General features: G+C 29.9%; 2 protein-coding genes across 7 annotated transcripts in view; one reads left to right on the forward strand and one right to left on the reverse strand.

Annotated features, from left to right (window-relative positions):
- Nucleotides 1-7282, reverse strand: part of LOC143232706 (chromobox protein homolog 3-like) — a 29049-nt gene extending 21767 nt beyond the window's left edge. The window contains exons 1-3 of one of the 3 annotated variants that reach the window (XM_076468454.1): nucleotides 7144-7280; nucleotides 2921-3021; nucleotides 1987-2120 (exon numbers count right to left, since the gene is read on the reverse strand). In XM_076468454.1, coding sequence (XP_076324569.1) covers nucleotides 1987-2120; nucleotides 2921-2923 — 137 coding nt within the window. In that variant the 5' untranslated portion in view covers nucleotides 2924-3021; nucleotides 7144-7280. Of the gene's footprint in view, nucleotides 1-1986; nucleotides 2121-2920; nucleotides 3022-6526; nucleotides 7059-7143 lie in introns of those variants that run through there. The other 2 variants (XM_076468455.1, XM_076468456.1) reach the window with 2 other exon arrangements.
- Nucleotides 7283-7475: 193 nt separating this feature from the next.
- LOC143232704 (heterogeneous nuclear ribonucleoprotein A1, A2/B1 homolog) lies at nucleotides 7476-27262 on the forward strand. 4 transcript variants are annotated; one of them, XR_013017678.1, is made up of 10 exons: nucleotides 7476-7609; nucleotides 10891-11154; nucleotides 11769-11979; nucleotides 13502-13648; nucleotides 15587-15661; nucleotides 16169-16240; nucleotides 16686-16799; nucleotides 18940-19002; nucleotides 25722-25850; nucleotides 26475-27262. XR_013017678.1 is itself a non-coding variant. In XM_076468452.1 (9 exons), exons 1-8 carry the CDS (start codon nucleotides 7595-7597, stop codon nucleotides 18972-18974), a joined length of 933 nt encoding a protein of 310 aa, XP_076324567.1. In that variant the 5' UTR covers nucleotides 7476-7594; the 3' UTR covers nucleotides 18975-19002; nucleotides 19426-19988. The 4 variants fall into 4 exon arrangements, 2 of the variants coding, with proteins under 2 accessions (XP_076324567.1, XP_076324568.1); XR_013017677.1 differs by having other exon boundaries at nucleotides 26895-27262; XM_076468452.1 differs by lacking the exons at nucleotides 25722-25850; nucleotides 26475-27262 and adding an exon at nucleotides 19426-19988.

Consider the following 27262-nt stretch of genomic DNA (forward strand, 5'->3'; position numbering starts at 1 on the left):
AATACAGTGGAAAACTCGCACGAAAAGTTAAGAAATTATTCGTCATTACAACCCAAAAGATACTGCAAATGCAGCTTTATTTTTCAGAGCTCTTCCCAATAAAATGTTGCAGATTGAAGAAGTGTTCTGGAGGTTGCTATTTGAAAAAAAGATTTACTGTACTTTTGGTCTTGTTTGCAGATGGAAAACTAGAGAAACCATGGGTAATAGGTAAAAGTGAAAATTTGCACTGTTTCAAAAATTTAGGGAAGGATCAACTTCCTGTGGAATGGAAAGCAAATAATAAAGTGTAAATAACAAGTGCTATATTCTAGGAATTTTTGAACAAATTAAACAAAAGAATGAAACAAGAAAATAGGAATATTCCACTTTTCCTAGATTATGCAACTTATCACCCAAAAGTTCAACTTTCAAACATTTGTTTAGTCTTTCTATTTCCATGTAGAACATAAGTTCTACAGCCTCTAGATAATGGAATTATATACTGAAAAAACTGAAATAAGGAAAACTGATGCTTTGGCATATTATTGCAAACATGAACAACTGTAAGAGAGCATCTGAAATGACCACGGAAATTGATGTGTCAGATGCAATAGCATTTTTAAGTCATTCTGCCAAATGCATAAAAGATGAATTCTTTTATGAAAGAGTGCTTTCGAAACTGTGGATTTATTCTTGATAATAGCAGAGATTGTGGAGAAGTTGTTTGTTATGACGATTCTAGTGAAATCCAAACTGTTTTAGAAGATTGATACAGATGATTCTGTGAACGTGGAAAGTTTTATGAACATTGACAAGAACGTTTTAACAGAAACTGATGAAACTGGTTGAAAATCTATAATAGAATGGTGCGAGAGATTCAGAAGACTAACAAAATGGGAAAAGGTGAGGAAATAGAAATTCCTACTTCACTGCAATTGTTAAGTTATATTAATGCTATCAAATTGCATGCAAAAATGAAGGGGAAAAAAATTACACGAAAAAGCTATAGAAATGGCCTTTTTTAACTGCATGAGAAAGCCCATTAAAATAATGAAATAGTTGAAACTGGACACTTTCTTCAAATAAATGTGATTACGATTTTGTTGTATTTATTAGAATAAGAACAAAATTAGACAAAATATACATAAGCACACAAACAGTATAACTTCATACATAAATGTCTTCCTTCCCTTGAGTCAAGCAAGTATAATGTTCTGCTCAAAAATTATATATAATTTTGGAAATGCATGTTTACTATGTCTAAGCCAGAAAACCTGCTTAAGCTGGAAATTTTACTCAGTCACAAGCGATTCTGCCTTAGATAGCTTTTGCTGTACTTTGTTATGACATGGTACATGTTTACAATAAAAGAAAATTAAAAAGTGAGGCAACTTTCTACAAGCAAGACCATAAAATGAATATTAGAAAAATTACTACATCATGTAAAAAGGGAAGAATCTACCATTTTAAATCAAACTGTGTCATAGATCTACAATAACAGAAGATAAATTTGTGTTAAATTACTAACTTAAAACAAGACAATTTGCAAGTACTTATAACATGGTGCATGTTAATAATAAAAGAAAATTACAGAGTGAGGTAACTTTCTACAGACAAGACCAAAAAATGTCCCAAGCTACATAAAATTAAACTCGAAATACAAAAACTCAGTAACAGTGAAAACAACCTGTTTCGTCCTTATACAACTTGTGTAAGCCTAAATAATTAGAAAAGCCAAGACTGACTCCACTTTAAAAAGAGACAAATGAGCTTGTTGTACACAGTACTCAACCTTTATATTATAATAATTAGTCAGTGGATTAGTCTTAAATTCTTAAGCTGCTTGTATGAAAACTAAATATTACAATTACAGTTTATCGTACTTAAGACTCATTCCATTAAACGACATCTTAAGTTTACATTTCAGAAATCATCTAACAGGAACTTGCTTTATTCTTGAGAATTATGCAATATTTTATTTTGAAAAATTATTATAACACTTACTCTGGGTATCCTTTCCATTTCAGAAAATACTCAACACGGCCTTGAATTACTCTTTTATCAACAACTTTTTCCACTGTATACTCTTCTTCAGGTTCAGGACTGCCTTCTTTTTGTTTCTTTTTACCCATTTTAACCTAAGAAAAATTATGGCTTACATGTTAAAATCTTAAGTTGTTTACATTATGTTTTATGTTATCTACCTTATAAGCCACACAAGGTAAAAAACTTGAATTATGCTTACTGTAGTCCTAATGAATAAAATATTTTATTCATTTGCCAGAAGCTTGTAACTTCTTACAACAAAATATTTTATTCATGAACCTGTTTTAAATCACACTCCAAAATCATTGAAAAAATTTGGAATAAAAGAAAACTGAAGAACTTCATTTTTACTGGAAAATTTCCACAGTGAACCCACAATAAACGTTTTTCACCATCCAAATGAAAAAGATTTTGTTTGTTATTCAATTTATCAGTATTGAAACTAGAGCATCTAATTCAGAAATGTAAGCCAACTTACACTACAATAATCATTTACACAAAAATATAAGTAATTTATAATACAAGCCATTGAACTGAAATGTAGAGAAAATTAAAAAATGTTTTCTTTCAGTGGTTGATATTAGAACTTCCCGTGCTATGCAATGCCACTATACATTTAGAGAGGTTGAGTAGATTATATACCACTTTACATAACCACACATCATTCAGTTTTGTTTTGTTATTATTATTAATTTTCAAGCCCCAAAAGTCTCCTCTCATCTTAAAGGCAAGTTTCTTAATGCACTTGCTAATCTACATATTCAGAATTACTATAACGTACTCAACCCTCTTTAAAAAGTGATGTTATGTTTGTGGGCATTTAAATTAGAACTTGAAATTCAATAAGCTTAAAAATACCAATGCCCAAACCAAGATCAGACATCAACCCTACCATGTATCATGTGCCCCAAGTGAAGCCATCACTTCAGCCAGTATAAACTTCTTCTGGCAAATGGTGACAAGCTAGACATCAGGAGAGGTAAATCCATGTCTCTTGACAAAAGAAAAATTTCTTATTGCAAATGTGATTCCTATTTTTAAAAAATGGTGAAGACTGAAACCAGGAAACAAAGCAGCTGTGCCAAATTTATTTTTAAAAACTTGTCTAAGGGGAAATATGCTAAAAAAGCCTACTTGTCCATCTCATTTCACAAAACACAAAAAAGTACAATTTAACTTTTAGGATTTTACTGTTATTTAACAGTGACCACTTACAAAATTTATTATTGAAAAACTAAAATGGCATTTCTTAAAGCTGGCAACCAAACTTTATAGTTTCTTCTTTTTAAAATTGTGTGTTCATGTGCTAAATTTCACTTCAGAATAATCAGGAACTTGTATGGTCCCCTAAACTTTTATTTTGAAGTTTCTAATAATAGAACAAACTTGAAAAATGTGCAGAAACTACATGTTCAATGGGCCAATATTATAATAAAATTTATTATTCTGAGCATCAGGTAATAAATTCCACACCTATGTGTAGGTCGTACTTTAGATTATTAACATGTACTTTTGCATACTTTACTTTCTAGATCTTTGTTATTCATTATTTTCATAAGTTTCTTAATTCATTCATACTATTATGCCAAGAATAGTATGTCACAAATAATTGTATTTAACAATCCTACGAAAAGTCGTTTCTAGTCCTGATTTCTCCAAGCCCGTTCCCCTGGCTGTGGTTTCGCTAGATAGTAGATAGAGACAGTGGGAATCTCGTTAATCCATTCATTAATGGATTTAAATGACAATTTCATTTAAATACAAAATTATTAGCCTAATATTAATAACCTTTCAAGTTGCTCTGGGGCCTATTAGGCCCCACTTTTCATAGGAGTGTTAAAAACATTTTATGACAGTTTTATTTACTGGAAAAGACCAAAGTGAAAAGCAATACTAAGAAAAAGCAAGTTATGCACACCAAGTATGCTAATTTGAAAAGTTTTTTTTTTTTTTATATGATAGCAGCAATGTTATTTTATGTAAAAATTTTAACTATCAAAAATTTTTCTACAAGTAATGTCTATCAACACTCTTTAGCCCTATCTATCTGTCTATCTTATCACATGAATAGTGCCAGTTCATTTATCCATGAAAACATTATCACAGCTCACTTACCATGAAGTAATATAGAACATACATCAGTAAAAATATCAGATGAACATAAAATTATCTCCAGTAAAATTTGTTGCAGACAAATATTGTTCCTATTGCAGTAAGTTTAACTTAATCATAAGCCTTCTGCTAATGTACACAAACAACAGTACAAATGTACAAAGGAACATCACTGATTCCTAATGTTTTCAGGTGGATAAAGGTTTATACTACTTTGTGTGTATGTTTTAACATACAGTTTAAAATTAAGTAAATTTCTCCAAATTATTGAATCAGAGAAAGACTTTCCTTTAACTTTAAAGAAACTTTATATGTTACCTCAAACTAACTAGATTTTATAATAAATAGTTTGTCTTCCATTTAGTGTAGTTCTTGAAGAAAGTTTTCACTTCTGCATAGCATGGGCTGTAAACAAAACTACAATTTAAAAATTTTCTTACCCATACCAAAGAGTAACTACTTTAGATAAAGATCTATCATAAGAACATTTTAATTTTATGATTTTCAAAAATTTTCCTTATTTTGCAGAGGCCATAGTTTGACCACTTAGTAATGATATCACCTTTAAAATCAGCTATAAAGAAGATGTAAACATAACTGGATAGATAAAGAATTAGATTATTGCAAAATAATAAATCTATAGCTAAGTTTTGTAAATGTTCCATTCACTGAATTGTTATTTACAGTATTTGTCTGTTAAATTATATATTTGGAAACTTTTTTCCAGTTGGAAGACATTCTGACATAAGGTAAGCTGATACATGTTAAAAGACAAGTTGAATAGGTAACAAAAAAAAACGAATACAAATGCACCATATTTGGAGAAGCCTTTACAATCATTAGGTGATAGTAATTTACTTAGATACAGGAATACGTACACACACACACACACACACACACACAATATAAAACAGTTACATGACTGGAGGTTGTTTAATGCTTAACAAAAAAGGTATTTTATTGATGTTTCATTCTGTTTAAAATCATTTTTTACATTTTAATAGCTATGTTAGATTTTATTAAGTTACAATGTTTGCAAAATGAATCAGATAAACTTACTGTTTTGTGACAAGTAAACTGAAAAATATCCTGTTGACTAAAATTTGTTGAATATCATTTTCACATTTATCACTCAAACGACCATTACAAAGTAAATGGGCTAATTCACTGCTTAATAATTTGTTTTGAGTAGGAAGGCTAATCCAAGCTCATCAAATGACCTTCAGTAATCTTTCCTCCTTTTGTCTGTTTTAATGTCATGCATTTTACACGAGTATTAAATATTACACATAAATTAAGCTAAGAACATTACTCTTGATGTAATCAATTTTTTAAAAATAATTTTCTATGCAGTACAGATTTTATTTTCAGTCATTTATAGTCTATTCAGAACAAAGAAAAATTAATTAGGTGACTTCCATAATCTAAAAGACTACCAATATTATAATCATATTGTTCAGACCTGTTCAGATTCACTACATCTATAAAATTCTTATACCAGCCAATGTGTTTTTAATTAACATTTAGAACACATACTAATTACAAACAAAACAATTATACATTTTTTAACCCTATTTTAATTGAGTATTAACCAACATTGGTTAGCAAAAACCAGTGAAAAACTATTTTCTCGTATAAATTAAAACTCAAAAAAACAAGAGAGACCTTCTGGTATAGTTTTATGGAAGAAGTCATTTACTTAATTTTTTTTTAACTTTGCCATCAATCAAACTGTAAAAATTTTCACAGCCACAAATATATCAATGAAAACAAAAGGTGACATTGTACATATTGCTTCTACAATCTTTTAGAGGAATTAATTAAACATTCAACATTTTTAACTGTTAACTGTTCTTTAGTGCTAAATAAACAAGTTCAATTCTTAAACGGTAATATCTTTATATGTATATTCAACAAACGAGATTTTGTAATAATGAATTTTAAAATTTTTTACACAAAGCTAAAAATAAAGTCACAAATAAATAACTATACTAAAATTAATAAACAGTACATTTATAGATAACAGTACAATGTAAGAAACAATAAAACTATAATAAGATATGAATTCTTCAGTACTGCATGTCAAGATGATCATGCAATGTTCAATATTCACCTTGGCAGTCAGTACTGTTCCTTTTATGTCAGATTTTACTTTCCATACTGTACAGTATAAAATATGGTAAGATATTTACAAATAAGTTGCCTTTACTATATAAATGATAAGTGTTTATAGTATTAAATGATATGTTACAAAGGCTTGGAAAGCATCCTCGTAGTGATAGAGTTACCAGTGATTCGGTATACAGAGAACGAAGCTTCAAGAGCATGTCTACTTTGTAGAGGTATTACTGAACATTTTTTACAAGTTACATTTGTAACATCATACCTCTTTCCTTCCTGAACTAATATTCCTGGAGATGTGACAGCCACTGGCACATCTTCAATTTCTCACTCTAATCAGCAAGCATATGTTTGTGAAGCAACATTTTCACAGACTTAGTCATCTGTCCACCTTTTACCCACACAATAGGTTATAAATATAGGAGTGATGAATTTTCATTAACGCTGATAAATCAATAATATAAAATTAAAATTTGTAAGCATTAATTATTATATTATGGGAACAGAAAACAGCATAACTTGTCTACACATTACTTTAGAGTATTTAACTTTAATACTGCAATGCAATCACATTTTTTTTATTTTTAATAACTCATGTAATCAATAAATGTATTCATTCATGTTAAATTTGAAGGGCCTTTATATCCATTTCTCAATTGGTGGCCTGAATATCACCCGATGTCAAAGTATTTGTATGTAATATTGTAGTACTTGTACTGTTGTAGCATGGTATCATATTTTGCAATAGTTGTATCGTATAAAATTTATCGACACAGCAAAGGCAACGTTTTTAATTCACCTTAAGCTTAGCCTACGTCATCAACATCGGACTACATTTATTAATAACACAGAAAATAAAATTAAACTAAATATATACCTTACCGAATTATCCGTTTTTTTGTACGTTCTGTAATAAATATAGCGTTCAACTGTTAACCTTGTGCAGGACTAGTTAAATTTTCAACGAATCTAAATTTCTTTCTTTGTCTCGCATTGAGTTTCTATTGGCGTTATCTAAGCAGGTCAAGCCTATTGGTAATAACGGCCGAAAACATGCGCAGTGTCAACAAAATTGTTTTCTGAAAGCGGGAAAACTGTCAATTAATTCAGAAATAATTTTAAGCAAGCGATGCTAAACATATTGCTTATTTATTCTTAAAGTAGTTATAAATTTATCAAAGTCTGCAAACAAGAAAATGATAAAATTGCAGTAAGTTTTTCATTAACGGACTTCTCGAAGAAACAACATCACGTATCACGTGACGACCACCATTTTAATTTTCATATTCACGCGTTGTTCTGGAGTGTTAAAGTTCTTTGTTATAGTGATAACATGGTTTCTTCAGATGTGAGTAATCTGCTAGTATATGTGTTCCATTACTGTATATAGTAATTTGAATTTTTAAGATTATACGATGTTACTTTAATTAGGTAATTAAATCGACGAAAAACATTGCGAAGAAAAATGGGAGAAAAGTGATAATATTCAATTTCACTAGCAGTTATGCCTTATGGTGATTTTAAGAAATATCTAGTTGTGCACCTTTTATTTTTAGAATTAGTGTGTACATCATTCGTAATTTTGAAGATAAATCATTGTTATTATTTCTCAAATACGTTGTTGAATGTTATATATTTACTTTAGTTCGCTGTGACTAGATGCTAACACTCAAGATTCTGGTTGATTCAATTTCAACTATTATTGGAGCTTTGTCACGATCTCTTTAAATTTAAGATTTCAAAATTGGTTGATTAAATTTAACGTGAATTAAGATGTTAATATTTACATTGTCAGCGAAAGTCTTATTACCATTATTTCTAAACTTGTTTTAGAAGTGATTATTTTAACTAAAGTTAAAAACTTTTACTATGGAATATTTGTTGTCCATCTCCAAAAAAAAAGAAAAATCTTACATTTATATTCGATATGTCCAGTTAGTACTTATGACACTAAAACTTCCCTTCTACCTTTTTAAAAAGAAAAATGCAGAAATACCCACCCTCTGGGCAGGTGTAACTGCTAGCTCCTATGGAAGGCTATCGGGCTTTGGGTCTTTTCTGCAATTCTGACAGTTCTTGTATTTCACATTTAATAATATTCACCATCCATGGGAAGAAGGATTTTATTGACATTTTAAGTTGAAAATGAGCTACCATCACAGCATTATGCCACAGAGTAGATTTTATTGAACTATTTCTTTATAGATGTGGTTATACATGAAATTGCTTAACTTTTCTGTTTGACATTTTCACTAAAGAAAAACAATATTTTAAAGTTTATTATAATATTTGAAACTTAGTCCCTTTTTGTACTTTTTATTGGTTAAATATGAAACATAATATTTGTAGAATTTACAATTGTTTTATTTATTGCTCAGCTGTAAAAATATCTAATTATGATTGTTGGTGATTAATGCAGTAGCTTTTGAGATTTGGACGTATACTTCACAAACTACATTATAATAAGAAAACCAGAGCTTTTCAGCAAAATCTTTATAGGAACATAAAGTTTAAGCACATTGAGTTTTTAAGAGATCATTAGAGCCTCTGTAAAGTCTTGCAATTTCCATTGTTGTGGGCCCACTACTAGCCCTCTTATTCTTACCAAGAAATGATACTTTTAAACTCAGATTTTGTTATGTATATACACAGACAAGCTCATATGGAACTTTGTGGTGAACCCTGTTGGCTGCTATGACACCAATAATTTTAATTGGTCTGGACTAGCAATATTACATGTGCAGTAATGTGATTTTTTTCAGGTTATTTATAGACACAATGTTTGTAATTAAGAAACTAAGTCAATGTTTTAAAAGATTAGGTCATAAGAATGGATATTAATCATTATCAAATTCAGACAAGCAAGAAGGCTTGATAATTTTGACCTAAATTTAGGAGGTCCTAGATAATTATTGTCCCTGGCCACTGAAATGTGTGAATGTAAACTCTGAGTTATGAATAAACAGATATTTCATAAACAAAATCTTAATTAGTGTACACCAAAAACAAAAGAAAATGTTTACAGTATTAATATATGCTGCATTTGCATGACTTATTTCAAGGGAGCTGTAGTTCCACTAGTTGTAAACTGGTTTTAAAAATATTGAGATTGTTGCTACTGCTCTCATTTGTCAGTGAGTGGATGTTAACCAAAAACAGGATGTTGGTTCAAATTGTAAAGACCACAATACGTAAAACAGTTTCTCTTATTCTACTTTGTTCTGGCCAGTTTCATTGGATGCAGAAGCATTTGATATTTGAAACAATTTTAAATCATTCAAAATTATTTGCATTTCTAGGAATAAGGCCATTCAGTAAACCTTGTGGTGTTGATTGCATAATTCATAAATCAGTATATAAATGTCTGTGTGTTATCCTGGCTATTACTTGCTTTAACATCATATCTTAGGGCATAAACAGACTGCTGCCCTAACAACTGTTTATCATGTGTCATTTTATTGGGTGTGACTACAGTGAAAGAATGTGTGCCACAATAGTTTATGATAAGAGTGGTGTGAACGTCATATCATTTACATCATATGATATAGAATAAGTAGAGGTAACTACTACTGGTGGATATCTATCAGTCACAATATTTTAGGTTTACAACTAATGTGATTATGAAATCTCCTTTTGTTTTATAGATACCAGGGTAAGCTCAGACTTTTGTAAAAGTTGATATGTTGGACAAAGTTCGCTATATTGGTTATAAATATCTGTAAAAATACATTTAATATGAATAAATTCTTTCATCGCTATAAGTTTATGATTGGTTTGCCTAGCTAACAGCTTTAAAATGGGTTTGAAAAAAATCTATAAAAAAATTGATAAGGAGAATAGTTAGTTGACAAATACAGAATAATAAGAATTTAAGTATTTTCATTTGAATTGTAAACTACATTTCAATTACAACTTTGTTTTTATTGGCACACATTGATAATAAAGATAAGCTTTAAGCTGTTTGATATAGTGGTTTTTCAAAGTGCACATATAAGATTGTTTTCTATGCTAACAAAATTGCATAATTAAAGTTTTTCCCACTTATGATTAAAGTAGAAAACATTCTGAAACACTTATAATCAATTTCTACAGTAAATAAACATTGACTTCAGGTGTTTGGAAAAGACAGCATTTGCATTATATGTTGTTTTTTATCCATTTTTAGGTCATCTGAAGTATTGTTTTTGCATCGAAATACACACCTTGATCTCTAAGTATTTTTTGTAAAAAAAATCTTTGTACCATAGTTTTTCATATTTTTGTATGGAAAACAGTTGATGTGAGCATTTCAAAATAAATTTTATTTTCAAAAGTCCTAATGATTACTTCTTTTTGCATTAGAATTCATACTTTTGCTTTAAAAATAAATTTTGTGTGGGAAGTTACCCAAAGTTATAGCCTTTTCATCATAATTTCTTATGTTTTACTTTTAAAACTTGTATCTGATGTCTGCTTTTCAAAATTGCTAATTTATTATCAAACGAATTTCTTTGTTGCTATTTAGAAGGTGTGAATAGGCAATAGCATTATACCAGTTCTACTTGGAACCTAATGTGTTGTCTGTATTGTATAATTGCAGTATTGTAACTTCTTTTTAGTAACTTAATATTTATTTTCTATAACTTCTAGAATGACATGGAGCCTGAACAGTATTGCAAGCTTTTTATTGGAGGTCTTGATTACAGAACAACAGAAGAATCTCTAAAGGCACATTTTGAACAATGGGGAGAAATTGTGGATTGTGTAGTGATGAGGGATCCAAACACAAAGAAATCTCGGGGTTTTGGCTTTATTACTTACAAAAAAGCTCATATGGTTGATGATGCACAGGCTGCTCGACCACATAAAGTTGATGGTAGAGAAGTCGAACCAAAACGAGCAGTTCCACGGGAGGTAAAGATATTTAAGAGTTTTGCTAGCTTTTTCCATTAACTTGTGTGCAAGGACCTCGATCTGTTTCAATTGCCAAGCTATGCCTAGTTAGATATTTGCTTTAGATTATTACGTTGTCACTCTCCAGCTAGTGTTAATGTTTATAGTGAGGTGATGTTTTTTTTCCAATTAACTAAACTTAGACTCAATTTCAATTAGTTACTTCAAAAGATTTATTTTTTCATCTTTTTAATTAGATACTGAGCATTGATTTGCATCATTCCTTCTCTTTGTTATTAGAAATATGTTAGGTAAATGAGTTGTGTCCACAGTTATTGTCAGAACTGCCTTATTGTATAGTTTTAAGTTTAATCCCTGAATTGAAAGTGTTTTTTATTTTTTTTGTTTGTGTTTTGGTGTCAAGTACATTGTACACATATTAAGCTCATGTACCAATACATTTTGCTAACAATCTAGATTAGGCTGCAGAAGTGTAAGGATTTATGATGTGTTTTTGAGTTTTTCATTTACCGTTTTAATTAAATGTTTCTCATTGTATATTATGTATTATATTTTTGAACTAAGTTTTATAAACTGTTTCCATATTTTTTTATTCTCCTTTATTTTATTTAAAGGATTGTGGAAAACCAGAGGCACAGGCAACAGTGAAAAGAATATTTATTGGAGGACTAAAGGAGGATGTTGAAGAAGATGATCTGAGAGACCATTTTGGACAGTATGGAAATATTGTCAATGTTAATATTGTTACAGAAAAGTCAACAGGGAAAAAACGTGGTTTTGCTTTTGTTGAGTTTGATGACTATGACTGTGTTGATAAGATTGTGTGTAAGTGTATAGAATATTGTTCATACCATGACTGACATTGTGCACACTGTTGATTAGATAAATGTTTTTGTTTACAGAATTGAATTTTTATTTTATCCACTTAATGAACAGGCTCTTAAAATAACAATAAAAGGCTGTTCATACATTGTGTGAACAGTACACATGTTGAACAGAGAAGAAATATACACAAATATTTTGAGAAAAGGTACCAAAATAAGATTTGTATAAATTGTAATGAGGTAAAAGAGATGTTTTGGGTTGAGTGTCATGCTGTATGAAGAATTTAAACAATAGTACAACTTGGACTAGTTGGAAAATTTTAAGTAAAATTTGGTAAGTAATTGTTGAAAATACTTTTTGTTTTTGTTAAGGGAATGTAAAATAATTATGTATAGTAATAATAATTTATTAATTCTGGTGTACTGTATTTCATAAGTTGTTTTAACCCTTTTACTTTGTTGTAGTTCTGTACAAATAAATTTGGCATGAAAACAGCTAATAATTGTCAAACTTTTAAGTTTTTATGAAGAAATACTTTGAAAAATCTTTAATCTTCTGTAGCATGAAAATTGTGACATTTGCTTTTTGAGCTTCCTACACCTCCAAGAAGTATGGAATTTGAAGTAAACTTACTCTTTATAATATAGATATTACTAAGGTATACCTTCAACCTCATTTGTCTGTGTGGCTATAAACTATAAAATCTGAAATGCCATGCCCACTTTACACGTCCTTTCCTCTCAAAATTTTAAGTTTTAACCTGTCAGGTGATGTATTATTTTTAGTTTTACCGAGCATTATCTATTTTGTTGTTCAGTTTTAATAATTTTTTTCTCATGAGTTGCATTGACAAGTTAAGGCATATGTGCCATAGAGAAAAAAAAACAGGTGAATATATTATTTTTCAAGTATATTCTTTATTATATAAGTAACTAAATGTAAAGATTAGAAACTTATTGAGTTAGATTAGGAAAAATAATAGTAATAATTCAGTGTACAAATTCGTTGGTAAAAAAATGTTTCATTAAAAATTCTGTTTTTTTTTTGTCAACAAAAGACTTAATATTTGCCCATAGCATGAAAAATTTCATGAAAATACACATTAAAAGTTGTAATGCAGAAAATGGTTACTTTTGGGGTCATGAGGCTGCTGTAATCTATTCCACCCACTGAGGAGGTTAAAATGAATAAATGTCATGTTTCTACTCTTAACATTTTTAAAGAAATCACTAGCTCATAGTTTGCTCGTGTAATTGAATTTTTAAGATGTTTAATAGTTTACATTTAAAAATGCAAAGATCAAAACTTATCATTGAGTAATTGTATGGCCTTCATCTGTTTTGTCAGTAGCAAATGAAAGTGATAGTGATAAATCTAAGTGTAGATAGTACTGTAATCATGAACAGTTTTCTGTCATCTTGTTTGGATTTAAACAAAGCACATTCATGAGATTTCTAAGAAGTATATTCTTAATAAATTGGATCATGGTAGAATTGCATAATGTTGAATTCTTTAAATGCAGTGAAAAAGCATCATATTCTGAAAGGAAGAAAGACTGAAGTAAAAAAAGCTTTGTCCAAACAAGAATTGGAGAGTGCTAGAATGAGAGGCTCAAGTAGTCGTGGGTCAAGTGGTGGAGGAAGAAATTCCTCTTATGGGGGAGGAAGAGGTAATTGCTATTTAAGGTTTATCCTGAACTTTGTTTGAGAATTTTAACTACGTGGCACAGGTTAAGATAAAAGCCACTTGTATGAAGAAATTTTGAGCAATATATTGCTGTTCTTTATTGCAAAGTTGTATTGTTATCAGTAGCTTTTGAAATGCTGCTCTTAATGTTTCATGAGTGTCTTTAAAAAAGAAACTGATAATCTTGATGGCAAATTTTTAAGCTATTTATACTCCAAAAAATCTTGAATACATGATATCCATGTTCATTTACATTGCTTAAATCAAGTGGGGACATGTCAGTTGTAAACAAAAAACATTGGTATTAAAAACTTAAATTTTCATCCAAAAGTTAGTTGGTTTTGGTTCAGAAATTGTAAAAGCCTTTAGTTACAAACTGTCATATTGACAAATTATCATAGGACGTTTTAACCCTGTGCATGCTGAAACTATTAAACTTAATGACAAACATTTCCATCATCTTAAGAAAATACTTATTCTTGCATGTCATGGGCCATACAGAATGAACTGGTGGACCAAATTTAGCTTCACATTTGATAATTACCTGGAGAACATTAGGAGGTAATGGAGACTTTGCATGGAATTTGTGAAAGGGTATACATGGTGGTTGTAGCACAACCATGGAAGGACACTTTCAAATTACTTCACTGTCTATAATATGTATGCACTGCTGTCTAATATGGCAGACTTTAGGATAAAACAAAATCATGTGTTATGATTCTTCAAAAAGTTCAGTGAGAAAGGGGCTTGAGCTCAGCAATATTTAAAGGTGAACTTTGTGAATAATTAACTCAAAAATAGGTGAATTAAAGATAAATAACAATATTTAATTTATTTGTTTTAGGGAGTTGTTGAAACATTGTTAAATGTCTATTTAAAAAAAAATGCTTTACCCAAAATTTGCAGAAAATTTTCTAGAAAACCTTCAAAAAGTGGACAAAATGCACTTTTCATATTTAAAATGTCCATGTCTTAATTTTTTGTTTTTATTAAGTAGTGAAACAGTTTTAACCTAATAGTTAATGTAATATACTTTTTACTATATCTTATAATTATAAAGAGATGTTTTGGTTAATTTACAAGGTTTTGTTAGAAATGTAGTATTTATCATTACCACTTATTAAAATAGTTTTCAGACTTTATCTCAATAAGTCACACAATAAAATTTACTATTTCACTGTTTTCCATCCCCTGATGGGTTTGTGGTGGATTTTCCAGAACAAAAATTGAGTTCAGTTCTCCAATGGTAGAAAAAGCACGTACAGTCCATTATATAACTTTTCACTAAAAATCTAATAATAGCACCCTTGTCACATTTCTTCAGACAACAAATCAATAACACTTGTATTACTGTTCACATAAAGATCTGAAAGTCTGCAAAAAAACTTTTCAGATGAGGGCCCACTTTGTGACGAATAAAATTTGGATTAAGCTTGAATGGTTAATGACAAAACCTATTACAAGTTGAACTTCATAACTGTCATAAAACATTTAGTTTAAAAAGATCTTGTACCTGGTGATGGCAAAACTTTGTCATAATGTACATTTGTTGCCATGTTAAAGTAGTAATAGTCTTCTTTATCCACTCAAGTTGTTTTTAAATTTTATCATAAAAATGTTCTCTATTAAACAATGGATAATCATGTTACATTATAAAATGTTTTGTGCGTGTTTGTAATGAGTGAAAAAAGGAAATAATTCACTGATATCAGATCCTCTAATTTTTTCTGATTTACTGGTGAACGCACCAAATTTAGGTTCCAGCTTGTATATTTTATGTAGAGGTCATATCCTTTCATGTTATAAATGCCATGGTTCATGAAGTTAAAGAACATAGTGAAGATGACTTGATGATTTATTCAATAAAAGTTATTGAAATATCATTTCACTTGCTTTATGTCATTGCATTAATTTTCAATAGGGGAACGAGGAGACTATGGGGGATCTTCTTATGGAAGAGGACAAACTATGAGAGATGATGCATATGGTGGACAAGGTAGACCCCTACTTTTATTTTAAAATCTTAACTGCAGTATCTTTATGCAAGGTAGAGTAAAAAATGTCTTTTTAAAAAAAAAATCTCAATTTGATGATTGTCCTTTACTTTTTCTGGATATAGCAAACTTATTGTAGTTTGTAGTATAAAGGTTAAAAGCACTTGGTTAATTATTTTATCAAATTACACTAATTAAATGTCCTTGTGTGTTAGTAACATGGTTTGTATTATTCATAGCTATATAGATGAAAATGGACATGTTCATTAGCTGCTACCTCAAATAAAAATTGATTGTTTTATGAAACTGAAGAAAGTTTAGCACTCTTTGATTGCAGTTAGTTTTTGTGATGAAGTCTCCAAAAAAGTGTTTTCATACATATCAGAATATTTATTTCTTCTACTGAATGCAGTTTGTGAGACATTAACTATTTTGTGCTTTCTGAATTGTTCTAATTCTTCTAGACACAGTTTTATTTACATGTAATACTACATTGTATACCTATCTAGCATTTGGAGGAGGATTTGGTAGTCAGGGGATGGGGAGCTACAGTGGTGGTGGAAGTGGTAGTTTTGGACAAGGTAAGATTTTGAACACTTCTTTCTGACAACATATTTTGTGGTTTTTCTAGTTTTTAATAATTCTAGTGGCTGGAATCATAATAAGTGTTCTTTTGGTTAGTGTGGGGGTGAGGGTTGTGAAAACTTTATCTTGGTATGTTTGCACTGCTATCAAATCCACGTGGTAATAACAAGCCGGAATTGGCTAATAATAGTTTTTGTACTTTTGTTTTGAGGGATACGTATTTATCATTTAGCCAAGAAAATTTTGATTGGGTTGGAAGACATCATCATCATAAGGACACTTCAAGATGCCTAGATGGAAGGACTGATGTTTAAACCCACATGTTCATAACACCAAACAATGATTTAAAAGAAATGTATGTAAGCAAAATTATCAAATTGTTTGTTATAAACAGCTAAGTACTTTATATTTTGCAAATTAGATATTGAAAATAAATTATAGGTCCCACCAGTGTTTGGAGTGGTGGATTTGGAGCTGGATACAGTGGCAATTATGGAGGAGGAGCAATGAGAAGTGGAAGTAACTTTACACAGAGAGGAGCAGGACCTTATGGAGGTAAGATATTGATTTGTTATAAAGTTATAAATTAGCTTCTAGGAAATTGAAGACAGGTTCTACATTGATTAGTTTAACAGTTAAGTAGAAGTTTAAGTTAGGAATTTAAGTGTTTGATTCATCTTTAAATAGTTTAGCATAATAAGTTTTACCATTAGACAAAATGATCCATTAATGTCATGATTGCTATTCTTTTTTGTTTTGTTATTTAAAAGTAATAAAATACTGTGGTATTAGCTTTTTTTCTATTTTGTACATATTTATGAAAAAGAAATGGTCAAAGGATAATGAATTACTTTTTAACTTATTTGAATTGTGACAATAACACTAACATTTATTTTAACAATGTTTTTCTTTTTATACATAGTTTTTGGATGAAATTTTAAATTTATTTCATTTTCAACCCAAAACTGAATTTAAGATCTTGCAGCTGTGTATATTTGGAAAAAAAAAAAAACTAAAAAAAAAACAGGCTTATATTTTGAATTTGCCATTGCTTTTAAATTATTAGTTTTGTCCCCAACTTAAGCAATGAGTTGTGGTGAACAGTGTGAAATTGTGTAACTCGGCTTGTTTACATGTCAATGAGATATTAACTTTTTTTTTCTTATTTAATTTCTTAATTTTATATTTTAGTTACTTTTATAACAATTAATTTAAAAATATACAAAATTAATTTTTTTCATATCTTCCTCGCTCAATTAAATTTATTCCTACATTTTTGTAATGTCAGCTTTAGCACATAAAACATTTTCACTTCTAAATATACAGTTAAGAACATATCTAACACCACTATAGTTTAACTGGCTTTCCAATTAAATTATAAGTGGATTATAATCATTCTCTTATGTAGCTGTGGTGATCTAGGTTATAACAGTGATGAAGCCTGTACACTGAATAGCTTGATACAAAAATCAGTAAAATAGTCTTTCTGTTAGTTATAAATAATCCAAAAGCAATTGTCAGAGAATTATTGACATTATTTAAAAAATGGTGTATGATAGGAGGGCATGGAATATGGGTTTGACTTTCTGGTATATATTCTAATTTTCAAAAGTTGAATGGTATAAGTTTATACTATGTCTTCGCAATATCTATTGCCAAATGTATCTTTTTGTATCAAACTCAAAAGACTGTATAGGTTTAGTGAGATAATTTAAGGTAAGATGTTCCATGTTCTTGCTCTTAGTTTTAACATCCACCCATGCCCTTGGGTGCCATAATCTAATTCTTTTCTTCCTGTTTACCCAGCAAACTATCCTTTCCATATATCTTGTTTAAGAATCACCTACAATTCTAACCTCAGGTTTATCACTTGCATCCTTATCTGTCTTTTCTTTTTCCTTCAGTAGTTCATCTTGTAAACCAATTGCTGAAATCTTGATGCAAAGTGGAACATGCTCATTATGATTAAATTCACTACATTTAGCACAGAAGCACTGTTTCTAACTTTGTGCAAGTCATTGTTACCCAATATATCCCTTTAATGTGACAACTTAAGTTTCTTTTGAAATCCTGTTACCATTTTCCACAGTTTACACTGCTTTTCATCTATTGCTTCTACTGTAATTAGGATAGCTACAAAAAATTGCACATCATCATTATTAGCTTCCTTAAAATACATGCCAGTCCCAAGTTCCCAAATAAAACCCACTCATTGCACCCATCACTCCTAACAATATGTAAATGTACGAGTGTTATCATAAAACTTTGCTAACAGAACAGTAGTTGTCAAGGCGGTCATCTAGAAATGTACAAAAATGAAGCACAAGGTGACTTATGACAGATTATAAACAAGTCATCTAAATGTACTCCAGCTAACTAAGTCTAAGATTCAGAATGCCAATATAACGTCTAAGGTCTCTGTTTCGCCCAAACTTCCTTCTCGGTTATAGTTATCAATTTCGCTGCCCAGTGGCACAGCCGTATTTCTGCAGACTTACAACACTAGAATCTTGGTTTTGCTACCATAGTGAGCAGAGCACAGATAGGCCATTATGTAGCTTTGTGCTTAATTACAAACAACCACCTATCAAATTCAGTATCTTTAGCAACAGATTATTATATTGGTGCTGCTAATTTGCTAAAACATTTTTCTTTAGTTGCTCATGTTTCAATCCTTTGTTTTTTGTTGTTGCAGGTGGTTATGGATCTGGTAGTTTCAGAAGATTTTGAGTTCAGTAAACAGCTCTGTACATAATGGGTAAGGCTTTGTTTGAATGTTTCTATATTTTTCTTCTCTCTCCCTCTCTTTTTTTTTTTTGTACAATTTATTGTGAAGGCACATGTCATAATCAGACCTAACATTTTACCCCACAATAATAAAATAATTCAAATTATTTGAAGTAGTTAGGTAATAATGAGGCATGTAGAATACTTTTATGTTAAGTACTATCTTCCATAGTTCAGTTACCTTATTGAATAAAGTATGAAATTAGCCAAGATATTTTGACTAAATGAGTTTAATATTACAATGAAAATCAATGTTTCAAATATTTGAAGAAAAAAATTTTTATAACACAGGTTAGGTGTTTAAGTCGTTTGTTCTGGCATCAGAGAGAGGAAGAGGTTTGGTAAAGTATTTTTTTAATCGGTTTGAGCTAATGTTTTTTACATTTTAATTTAGGGATGTATTAAGCAGCTACCAGAATGTTACCAGGGCAGGCAGGGTTCAAAGAAAGCTGTAGGTACCTAATGTTTGAGGCAGGAAGACTGCAGGTCAACTTGACAGGAAGGCATCAGCTAGGTCAACTTATCCTACAGTCAGCTTAATAGAAGAATTTCAGTTGTCACAGACACATTGATATCCTAGGAAATACATTAAAATTAGATTGACACACTATAGTTTCAAGTCTGCTAGATTACCCATCCCCATAATGTCTATTTTAATTTGTTTACACAGATGTTATCAGTGGAGTGCAGGTTAGCCAGTGTTTTTCTTTGTGTGCTGTCCATTTTTAACTTCTCATATCCTCACCATGTCATATCTGTCTTTCCAGAAGAGGTCATGAAAGCTTCTGGACTCTTCCTGTATTTGAGTGAATCATGATTATTTTATATATTATATTGTTAATTCCAAACTTTTGTCAGCGGCCAGATGCCAGCATTTGTTGTACATTCCGCTTTTGTGATAACCAGTTCACTCTGTCTTATAATAATAAAGTAGTTTAGTCATATCAAGTGACTTGAGATTCTCAAGAGTCTTGTAGATTAGTGAATTTAACCCAGTGTTATAATAAACAAATTCGTTACGCAAGAAGAAATACGTTTTGGAAAAACGGCTTTTTCTAAAGCCAGATTTTATTTTACATTATGTGAATTTCATATACTTACTGATATTGAAACAAAATCTGTTAGGACTATAAAACTATCAAAATCTTTCTTTACAAATGGGAAGCCATAGTATCATGTAACCAAAGATTGATGATTTTAGTATTTCTCTCTATGTATATACTCACACACACAGTATATCATCTTCACCTTAAAATGCTGTTTAATCTGGCATAAAAACCAATTTTTTTTTGTTCATAGAAAGGTTTTTTTTCATATCATAACTTGTATCTCACATTTAAAGAATGCATTGAGACTAAATTTTATACATTAAAATTGTCCTAAGTCAATTAAGTGTGGCCTAATTTGTAATAAGTTACAAAAACCAATTTTTTCTGCAAGTAGAAATTGTCCAGAAACTTGTACAAATTAGGATTAAGATTAGAGGAATATTGTCGTTTTAACTAGAGGAGTACAGATAAAACTAATTTCTGTATTAATGTTCTTTACAATTAATTATAAACAAGTATTCAGGTTGTGAGGTTTTCAAAGTGACATTTAGTACAATGGATAAACAACTGCATGTTTAATATATCTACAGGGTTGTGGTGTAATAATCAAGTAAAGTGTGGAGAAACAATCTTGACTTTCCAGATGATAATTTTTAAACTTTTTATGCCAGTCTTTTGTCATTTTTGATACGGGCTAATAGTACAGGACAACTGCATGTTCTTTCCTCACATTTTTCATGGATGTGAATTTTAAGAATGTTTGAAACATAAAATGTAAGAAAAATACATGAAAACAGGAAATTCGTGGTATGTTTATAGGATGAATAAGAAGTAACAAGATTCTAAATAGACATTCATGAAATGTTTGTTTTCACACAGTTTTACTGAAGTTCTCAGTTTTTTACATATAAACAACTCTGAGCACAAGAATGTTGTGCTTTGCAGTTTAATGATCGTGTCCTTATTAATTCTTGATGACGAGAAACCAACTTGATACAAAATGTATCTTGGAACAACTGGTATGGGTACTAACACTTTTATTGATAAGGAGAGAACAACGTTTTGACCTTCTTAGGTCATCTTCAAGTGAAGAAAACTTGAAGATGCCCTAGGAAGGTCAAAACTTTATTCTCTCCATATCTATAAAAGTGTTAATACCTATACCAAGCCTGTTCTGAGATACAGGTATCCTTACTAAGTTAAGAGAAGTGTTGGTTGTATTCATCTAAGTTTGTGACCAGAGTGAACTAATGAACCTTAATTTATGAATACTAGCTCTCCCCTTTTTTCTTTATAGATTAAACTTCAAATAATAACTTAAGAAGTACTAAAAGAAAGAAAAGCAAACTTTCATGTAGGGGTTTATGAAAAAATTTGCCACTTCTGTTCTTGCATGACGTTTGTTCTCAACATGATGTCAAGTAATCTTATGAACTTTCATCATAAAACTGAAATCATTTATTAGTTTAAAGTGTATAATGACAAATTTTGTATTAATGAATGGAAATGATGGTATTATGATTATCTGGATATTAGAAAATTAATAAAACTTGAGAAAAAGATACTTTAAGTACAATGTTTCTGCAGAAAGGCAAAGAGTTCTTTTGGTTTTCTACATAAGAAATATCATGTCAAATTTTAAATAAAAGAATACCAGTAATAATATGCACACCATTCAGTTTTGAACACAGAAAATTTATGATTAATAGGAATTATATTTACATGTAACTGTCCTCGTGAGAAAATACACTTGAAAAAAGTGACCACCTTGTAAATGCTGGAATTGTTGTAGGTGTTAATTAAAACTTCGAACCATGTAAATAATACCATTGCCAGTAAAACAGTATAAAAGAAACTTAAGTTTTAGTCAATTATGTTATTATTAGTCAATATTATGTATATCTTCACACAAATGTTCATTCAGTTGGTCATTGTTATGACTGCATCCTGATGTTCTACTGGTGTAATGAGAGAAATTAAGAAGTATATGTAGGAAGATTTTGAAGATGTGCCAGGTGTTTTAAAGTGCTGAAATGCATTTGAGGTTAGTTTTAAAATATGGAGTCAGCTTGAAAGAAGAGGTCAGTATTATTCTTGATGCTTTTATTAGGCTTAAAAGTGAGTGGAAGTTAAGGCTATGCATGTGTTTTGGGTTAGAGTAACTGTTGAAGTACTTTCAATTTCCTCTGTCTTTCTCTTTTGTGTTTGTTCTTTTTGTTATTTAACCAGACACAGATTAGTGTTAACTCTGGAGCATGTATCATCTGGAAATTAACTAAAAATATGATAGAACTTGCCAGAAGTCCTAATCCACGACTTGTGTGAAAACAAAATGTATGGCCTTTTTTTTTTTTTTTTTAAACTGATAGGTTTCTTAATAATCTTTCTCTTCTTCTAACTGATATCTGGACAGAAGTTAGGCTTCTATGTGCTGTTCTGTTTTACAATATGTAAACAAATTTAAGACTATGGGAACTTTAGAAAGATGACCTTAAATCTCATGTTAATTGAAACTGTAAATTGTATGGGTGATATATCTATTGAAAGAAAATTATGAAGCTTATAAAAAAAGTAAGCAAAGATAATTATCAGAAAATAATACAAATAAAACTACTTTCTCTTGGATTTTAATGATGAGTTAATTCATGAAGATAATATGTTTATAATCATTTCTGCTGAGAAGTCTGCAGTCATGTTTCCATAATAGTAGTAGCCAATTCTAATCATGTCACTCTGACAGTCAGTTATGTAACTATAACAATGGGTACTGTTGAATTTACTTCTAATTAATAGCAATAATCAAAATTGAAAAATTGTACTACTAGGTCTGAATATGATAATTACTTAATACTGGAATGTGTATAATGGATGTATGTGTGTGAGATTGAATAATTATTCGTAATTCTAAGAGTCGATAAGCAGCTCTTGTAACTAAGAGGTGGGTTGTATGATTAGCTGATGACATGTACTTCCTATAACATTGTAAGAAGTATTTGTCTGATTGTGGCTTATAAGTTATGTTTATTAAAATTAATTACTGTTATGCCCATTGAAATGTGAAGTAAAACATTTTTAATAGTTTTGTTTTTCCTTTTGTTTAATGTAAGTTCAGTTTATATACAGACAGAATAAACTCGTGCTTTAACAACCCTTTTTTCATGTGCCATTTTATTTTGGAGAGTGCAATTTAACTATCAGAAAACTGCAGATTTCTCAATCAGTTACATTGAAATTTGTTTATATGGTTCTTAAGTCATTCTCCCCAAATTTCTACTGTGTGTCAATAAACATTAACACTGTGAATGATTGATGTGTTGCTATTAATTGCATCTATGAATGTCGTGTTGGGTTGAAAATGTTTTCGTATTATTTTGGGAGTATTATTAAAAGAAATTTACATAGAAAAAAAGTGAACAGGTATGCAAATGAAATGTGAAAACTACAAGAAAATTATTTTCATACTTAAAATGAAAATCACTTAGCATGTAATTTGCTAGTTTGAATGAATGTAACTACAATATCAAAAAATTTTTAGTAAAACCTTAATTATAAATTATCAATCATGTACAAGATACTTAAGATCAAAATATTACCAGTTTTTAAAACAATGCATTAAGCAAACGTTACCACATATTGTACAAGTGAAATTTGTGACTCAGTTTCTACAAATTTGATAAACCTGCTGCAAAAGGGTTAATATAACTTTCTCCATGCATTTCCGATTGAGTTTATGTTGCGACATGACTATGGCCCACTTCCATTGTGACAACCCTAAACTCATTGAACAGTTACTTCAGCAATACTTCCTTATAATTAAGTATTCTCCAAATAAAATATATAACTACAGAATTTCTGCCTCTTTCACCTAGAATCACCATTTTTGTCATCTCCTGCTTGCTGCTTCTAATAGTTTAAAGGATGGCTATTTTATCTGCAGTATCAATTAAATTTGTAATCATGCAGTATTTACTATAAATCAACACTTACCATCAGTTATGACTGTGATTGCTGATACAGTGTTTGAAACTGAGTTTGGTGCTCTCTTTTAAATGCCAGCATAAAGATTTCTGTTGTGGGAGACAGTCTAAATGTGTATTTAACATGGGCAAAATCATTCCTGCAGTGATATGAAAAAAGTAATATTGTCAGCAACATTGTGCCCAAAAGAACCCCTTACATAAACAAATGATTTTGAATGTATTAAATTATGATATGAGACCCCATATAAACAACGGACTGCTTTAAAACATTTGTGTATCAATGGTTATACAGTTGCTGTTATTTGCTAGGTATTCAAATGAAGTTAAAAATCTATCCATCACATGATGCACTTAGCAAATATAGCCTGAATTTTATTACAATACTCTTGGCCATTTTTGCTGGTGGTTGACATTACAATATTAAATAATAAAGAACAAATAGGTGGTCATATTATGAAATATTGCTGTTGTTCATGATATATAATACAAGTATACTTTACAATTGTATAAAAAATGTTGCCAAATGTATTTTTTTGAAATTGCCTTGATATTTAATGTATGTTGATCACATGCATTTATATCCAGTTTTGTTTATTGAACCTCTTTAGGGAAACCGTGGCTGCACTTTGAAATGTAGTGGATGTTTTAGGCATTTATTTAGAAGTTACAGTAATTTCCTGTTTTAGGCTTATTACATTAGGTAATCCATAAAAGGAGTACACGTTCTTTTGCCAAATATAGTTGATTATCAATTCTAGAATTCTTGTTAAAACCAAACATTCTTTGGTTACTGCCTTAAGTTGTAATTGTGCATACTATGTCCAGATTTTCTCAAAGGGTAATTCTAGGTCAAAAAGATATCAAAATACATCTCTAATAAATTCACCTTTTGCAAAGAAACTTAAAAAAATTAAGTTGTAGGGAAATTAAAACTATTTGTTATGGGACATGTATATATTATTTAATTCTACTTCCCTACATTTTGAAATTTTATTGCAGTCAAAGTTTGCTCACATAATCATAACACATGCAGTAGTTTGTAGAAAGTTTATAACTTTAGTTGTGTTATACAAAAGGAAATAATAAACAGCATATGCGAGGATTTACTTCCTGTCCAGTTCTGAAATATAAGATGAAGTAGTGATCTTTGCTTATTGGCTAGCCTGAATGATTTCACTTGTTTCTGTTCAGGAATAGAGAACTGATTTAAAAATCTAATTACCTTTTAATACATGGCTGAATAATCAGTGTTTAATATACTGGAAAATGTGGATTAATTCATCCTATGATCTTTGTAAGGTCCAACCTGTGACAGTCTTTAAAACCAAACTAAGTAATCTGTTCAAGCATAACTGTCATTTTAAAGATAGTGTAATGAAGCAATTACAAAGCTGTGACATAAATCTTAAAATTATTGGAAATTATGATAAATGCAGAAAGATGTTTCTTAGTTATACTTTCACTATAACCTCTTCAAAATTGGATAAATTGCTCTATTGTTTTTATATTGGAACGTGGTTCATAACTCAAATAATTTAAATAGATATTACTTAGTGTCTTCCTTATTTGTCAGATGGCAGGAGCATATACATGTACATGTGAGTATATAAAGCACGGCTGCTGTTCCCACTGTGATAAGTCAAATTCTGTAATCTTTGTAGGTACACTACTACCTAGTCTGAAGCAGATGGTACTTTGAGTTACTAGCAAGTTGATAGATGTGATCACCTGCATAATTGGTAACTAATCGTGTGATGAGGTCTTAATATAAGACATGCCCTGTTATATAGGTAAGAATATTCATAAAGTTCATATGTAAGGTTTCAACAGAAAACAAAGTTTCACAGGCTTTGAATTTAAGTGATTTTAAATTGCAATAATTAATAGTAAAAAAGTAACAATTTGTTAAACATTTTTTGTCTTTTGTATGCTGATTAACCTTATAATCTCACAGGTGATTTTTCACATTTTTTTATGTACAAATATTTTATTACATGCTTTGTGATAGGAGAATGGTGTTTGGCCTGCAAGTATATGACAATTGAGGTTTCAAGAAATACCAAGTAAAATTAAATTGGATAAAAATGTTTAATTTTTGATTAAGTTCACATGTGAGGTCTATACTGTTGAAATATAGCTAAATGGTAATGTGGAGTGTATATTGTAAATATACAGATTACTTTGCAGTTAAAAATCATTTAAGTGGATCATACTAGTAGAAATATTGTATTCAGAAATAGTTTTATGTATTATTGGGTTGAGGAATAATTCATGAGCGTTTTTTCAAGTTAACAAAATATATTCATAAATGAAACGCTTTCGCAAAATATTTCATGTCATTTGGTAGATAATTTTTTGCTCTAATAGATGGTGTGTTTGATTTTCATGTCTTTAATTTTTGCTTTCATTTTCAGCTCATTAAATGGAATGTCAAGTGGACAAAATCGAGCATTTTCGACACCATCTGCTTTTCGCATTTAATTTCTTGCAATTTCGTTTCAAACAATGCATACTATATACCTAGGTATTACATGAAATAAGGTATCATAATAAATGTTTTGGGTGTAATGTGTTCATGCATTGAAGTATTGTATAGTCTTGCATGTAATGCTTGAATGAAATTATTTAAAAACGCTCACGAATTATTCCTCAACCTAATATTTTGAAATTTTACTAAAATATTACAAGATGACTTCTTAATATTTTCAACTTTATGAAATGTGCAAAACTTTCTCTTCAAATTGTGAGAAAAATAGTTTAAGATTTTACTTTTTGAATTCATTTATATTTCAACCTACAATTAATTATAAGCCTCTAAAATTTTTTTCTCTCAGGTCTTGAGGTTAGACTGCCATCTCGGCTACTTCAGTAATTTGTTCTACTGGAAAATTGTATTATCCGTATTTTTCAAATTGTGCTAATGTTGTAAAACGGATATTAATTTGGGATTTTTTTCCCTCCTTGTAATGTGTTATATAAATATTTTATGTGATTTTTGGTGAATAAATGTATGGCTATATAAATGCTTTTAAACCTTGGCAATTGTAAAATCATTTGTAATTTAAGACAAGTTTTATCAATGCTTTCACAATGGAATATCTGGAATTGAATATGTATTGTTGGTGATTTGATAAAAGTGAAGCTGAAAATTTATTTAGTCAAATTTGTAAGTCTATGAAAGATTAAATAATTTTAATACATA

Source organism: Tachypleus tridentatus, chromosome 11, assembly GCF_004210375.1.
Source record: "Tachypleus tridentatus isolate NWPU-2018 chromosome 11, ASM421037v1, whole genome shotgun sequence".
NCBI classification, from domain to species: Eukaryota; Metazoa; Arthropoda; class Merostomata; order Xiphosura; family Limulidae; genus Tachypleus; species Tachypleus tridentatus.

Excerpts from the sequence above, each read along its gene's own strand:
- LOC143232704 (XM_076468452.1), top strand. Across the intron at positions 13,649-15,586 it reads CTCTTATGGGGGAGGAAGAG|GGGAACGAGGAGACTATGGG; the intron begins GTAATTGCTATT and ends AATTTTCAATAG. Across the intron at positions 16,241-16,685 it reads AAGTGGTAGTTTTGGACAAG|GTCCCACCAGTGTTTGGAGT; the intron begins GTAAGATTTTGA and ends AATAAATTATAG.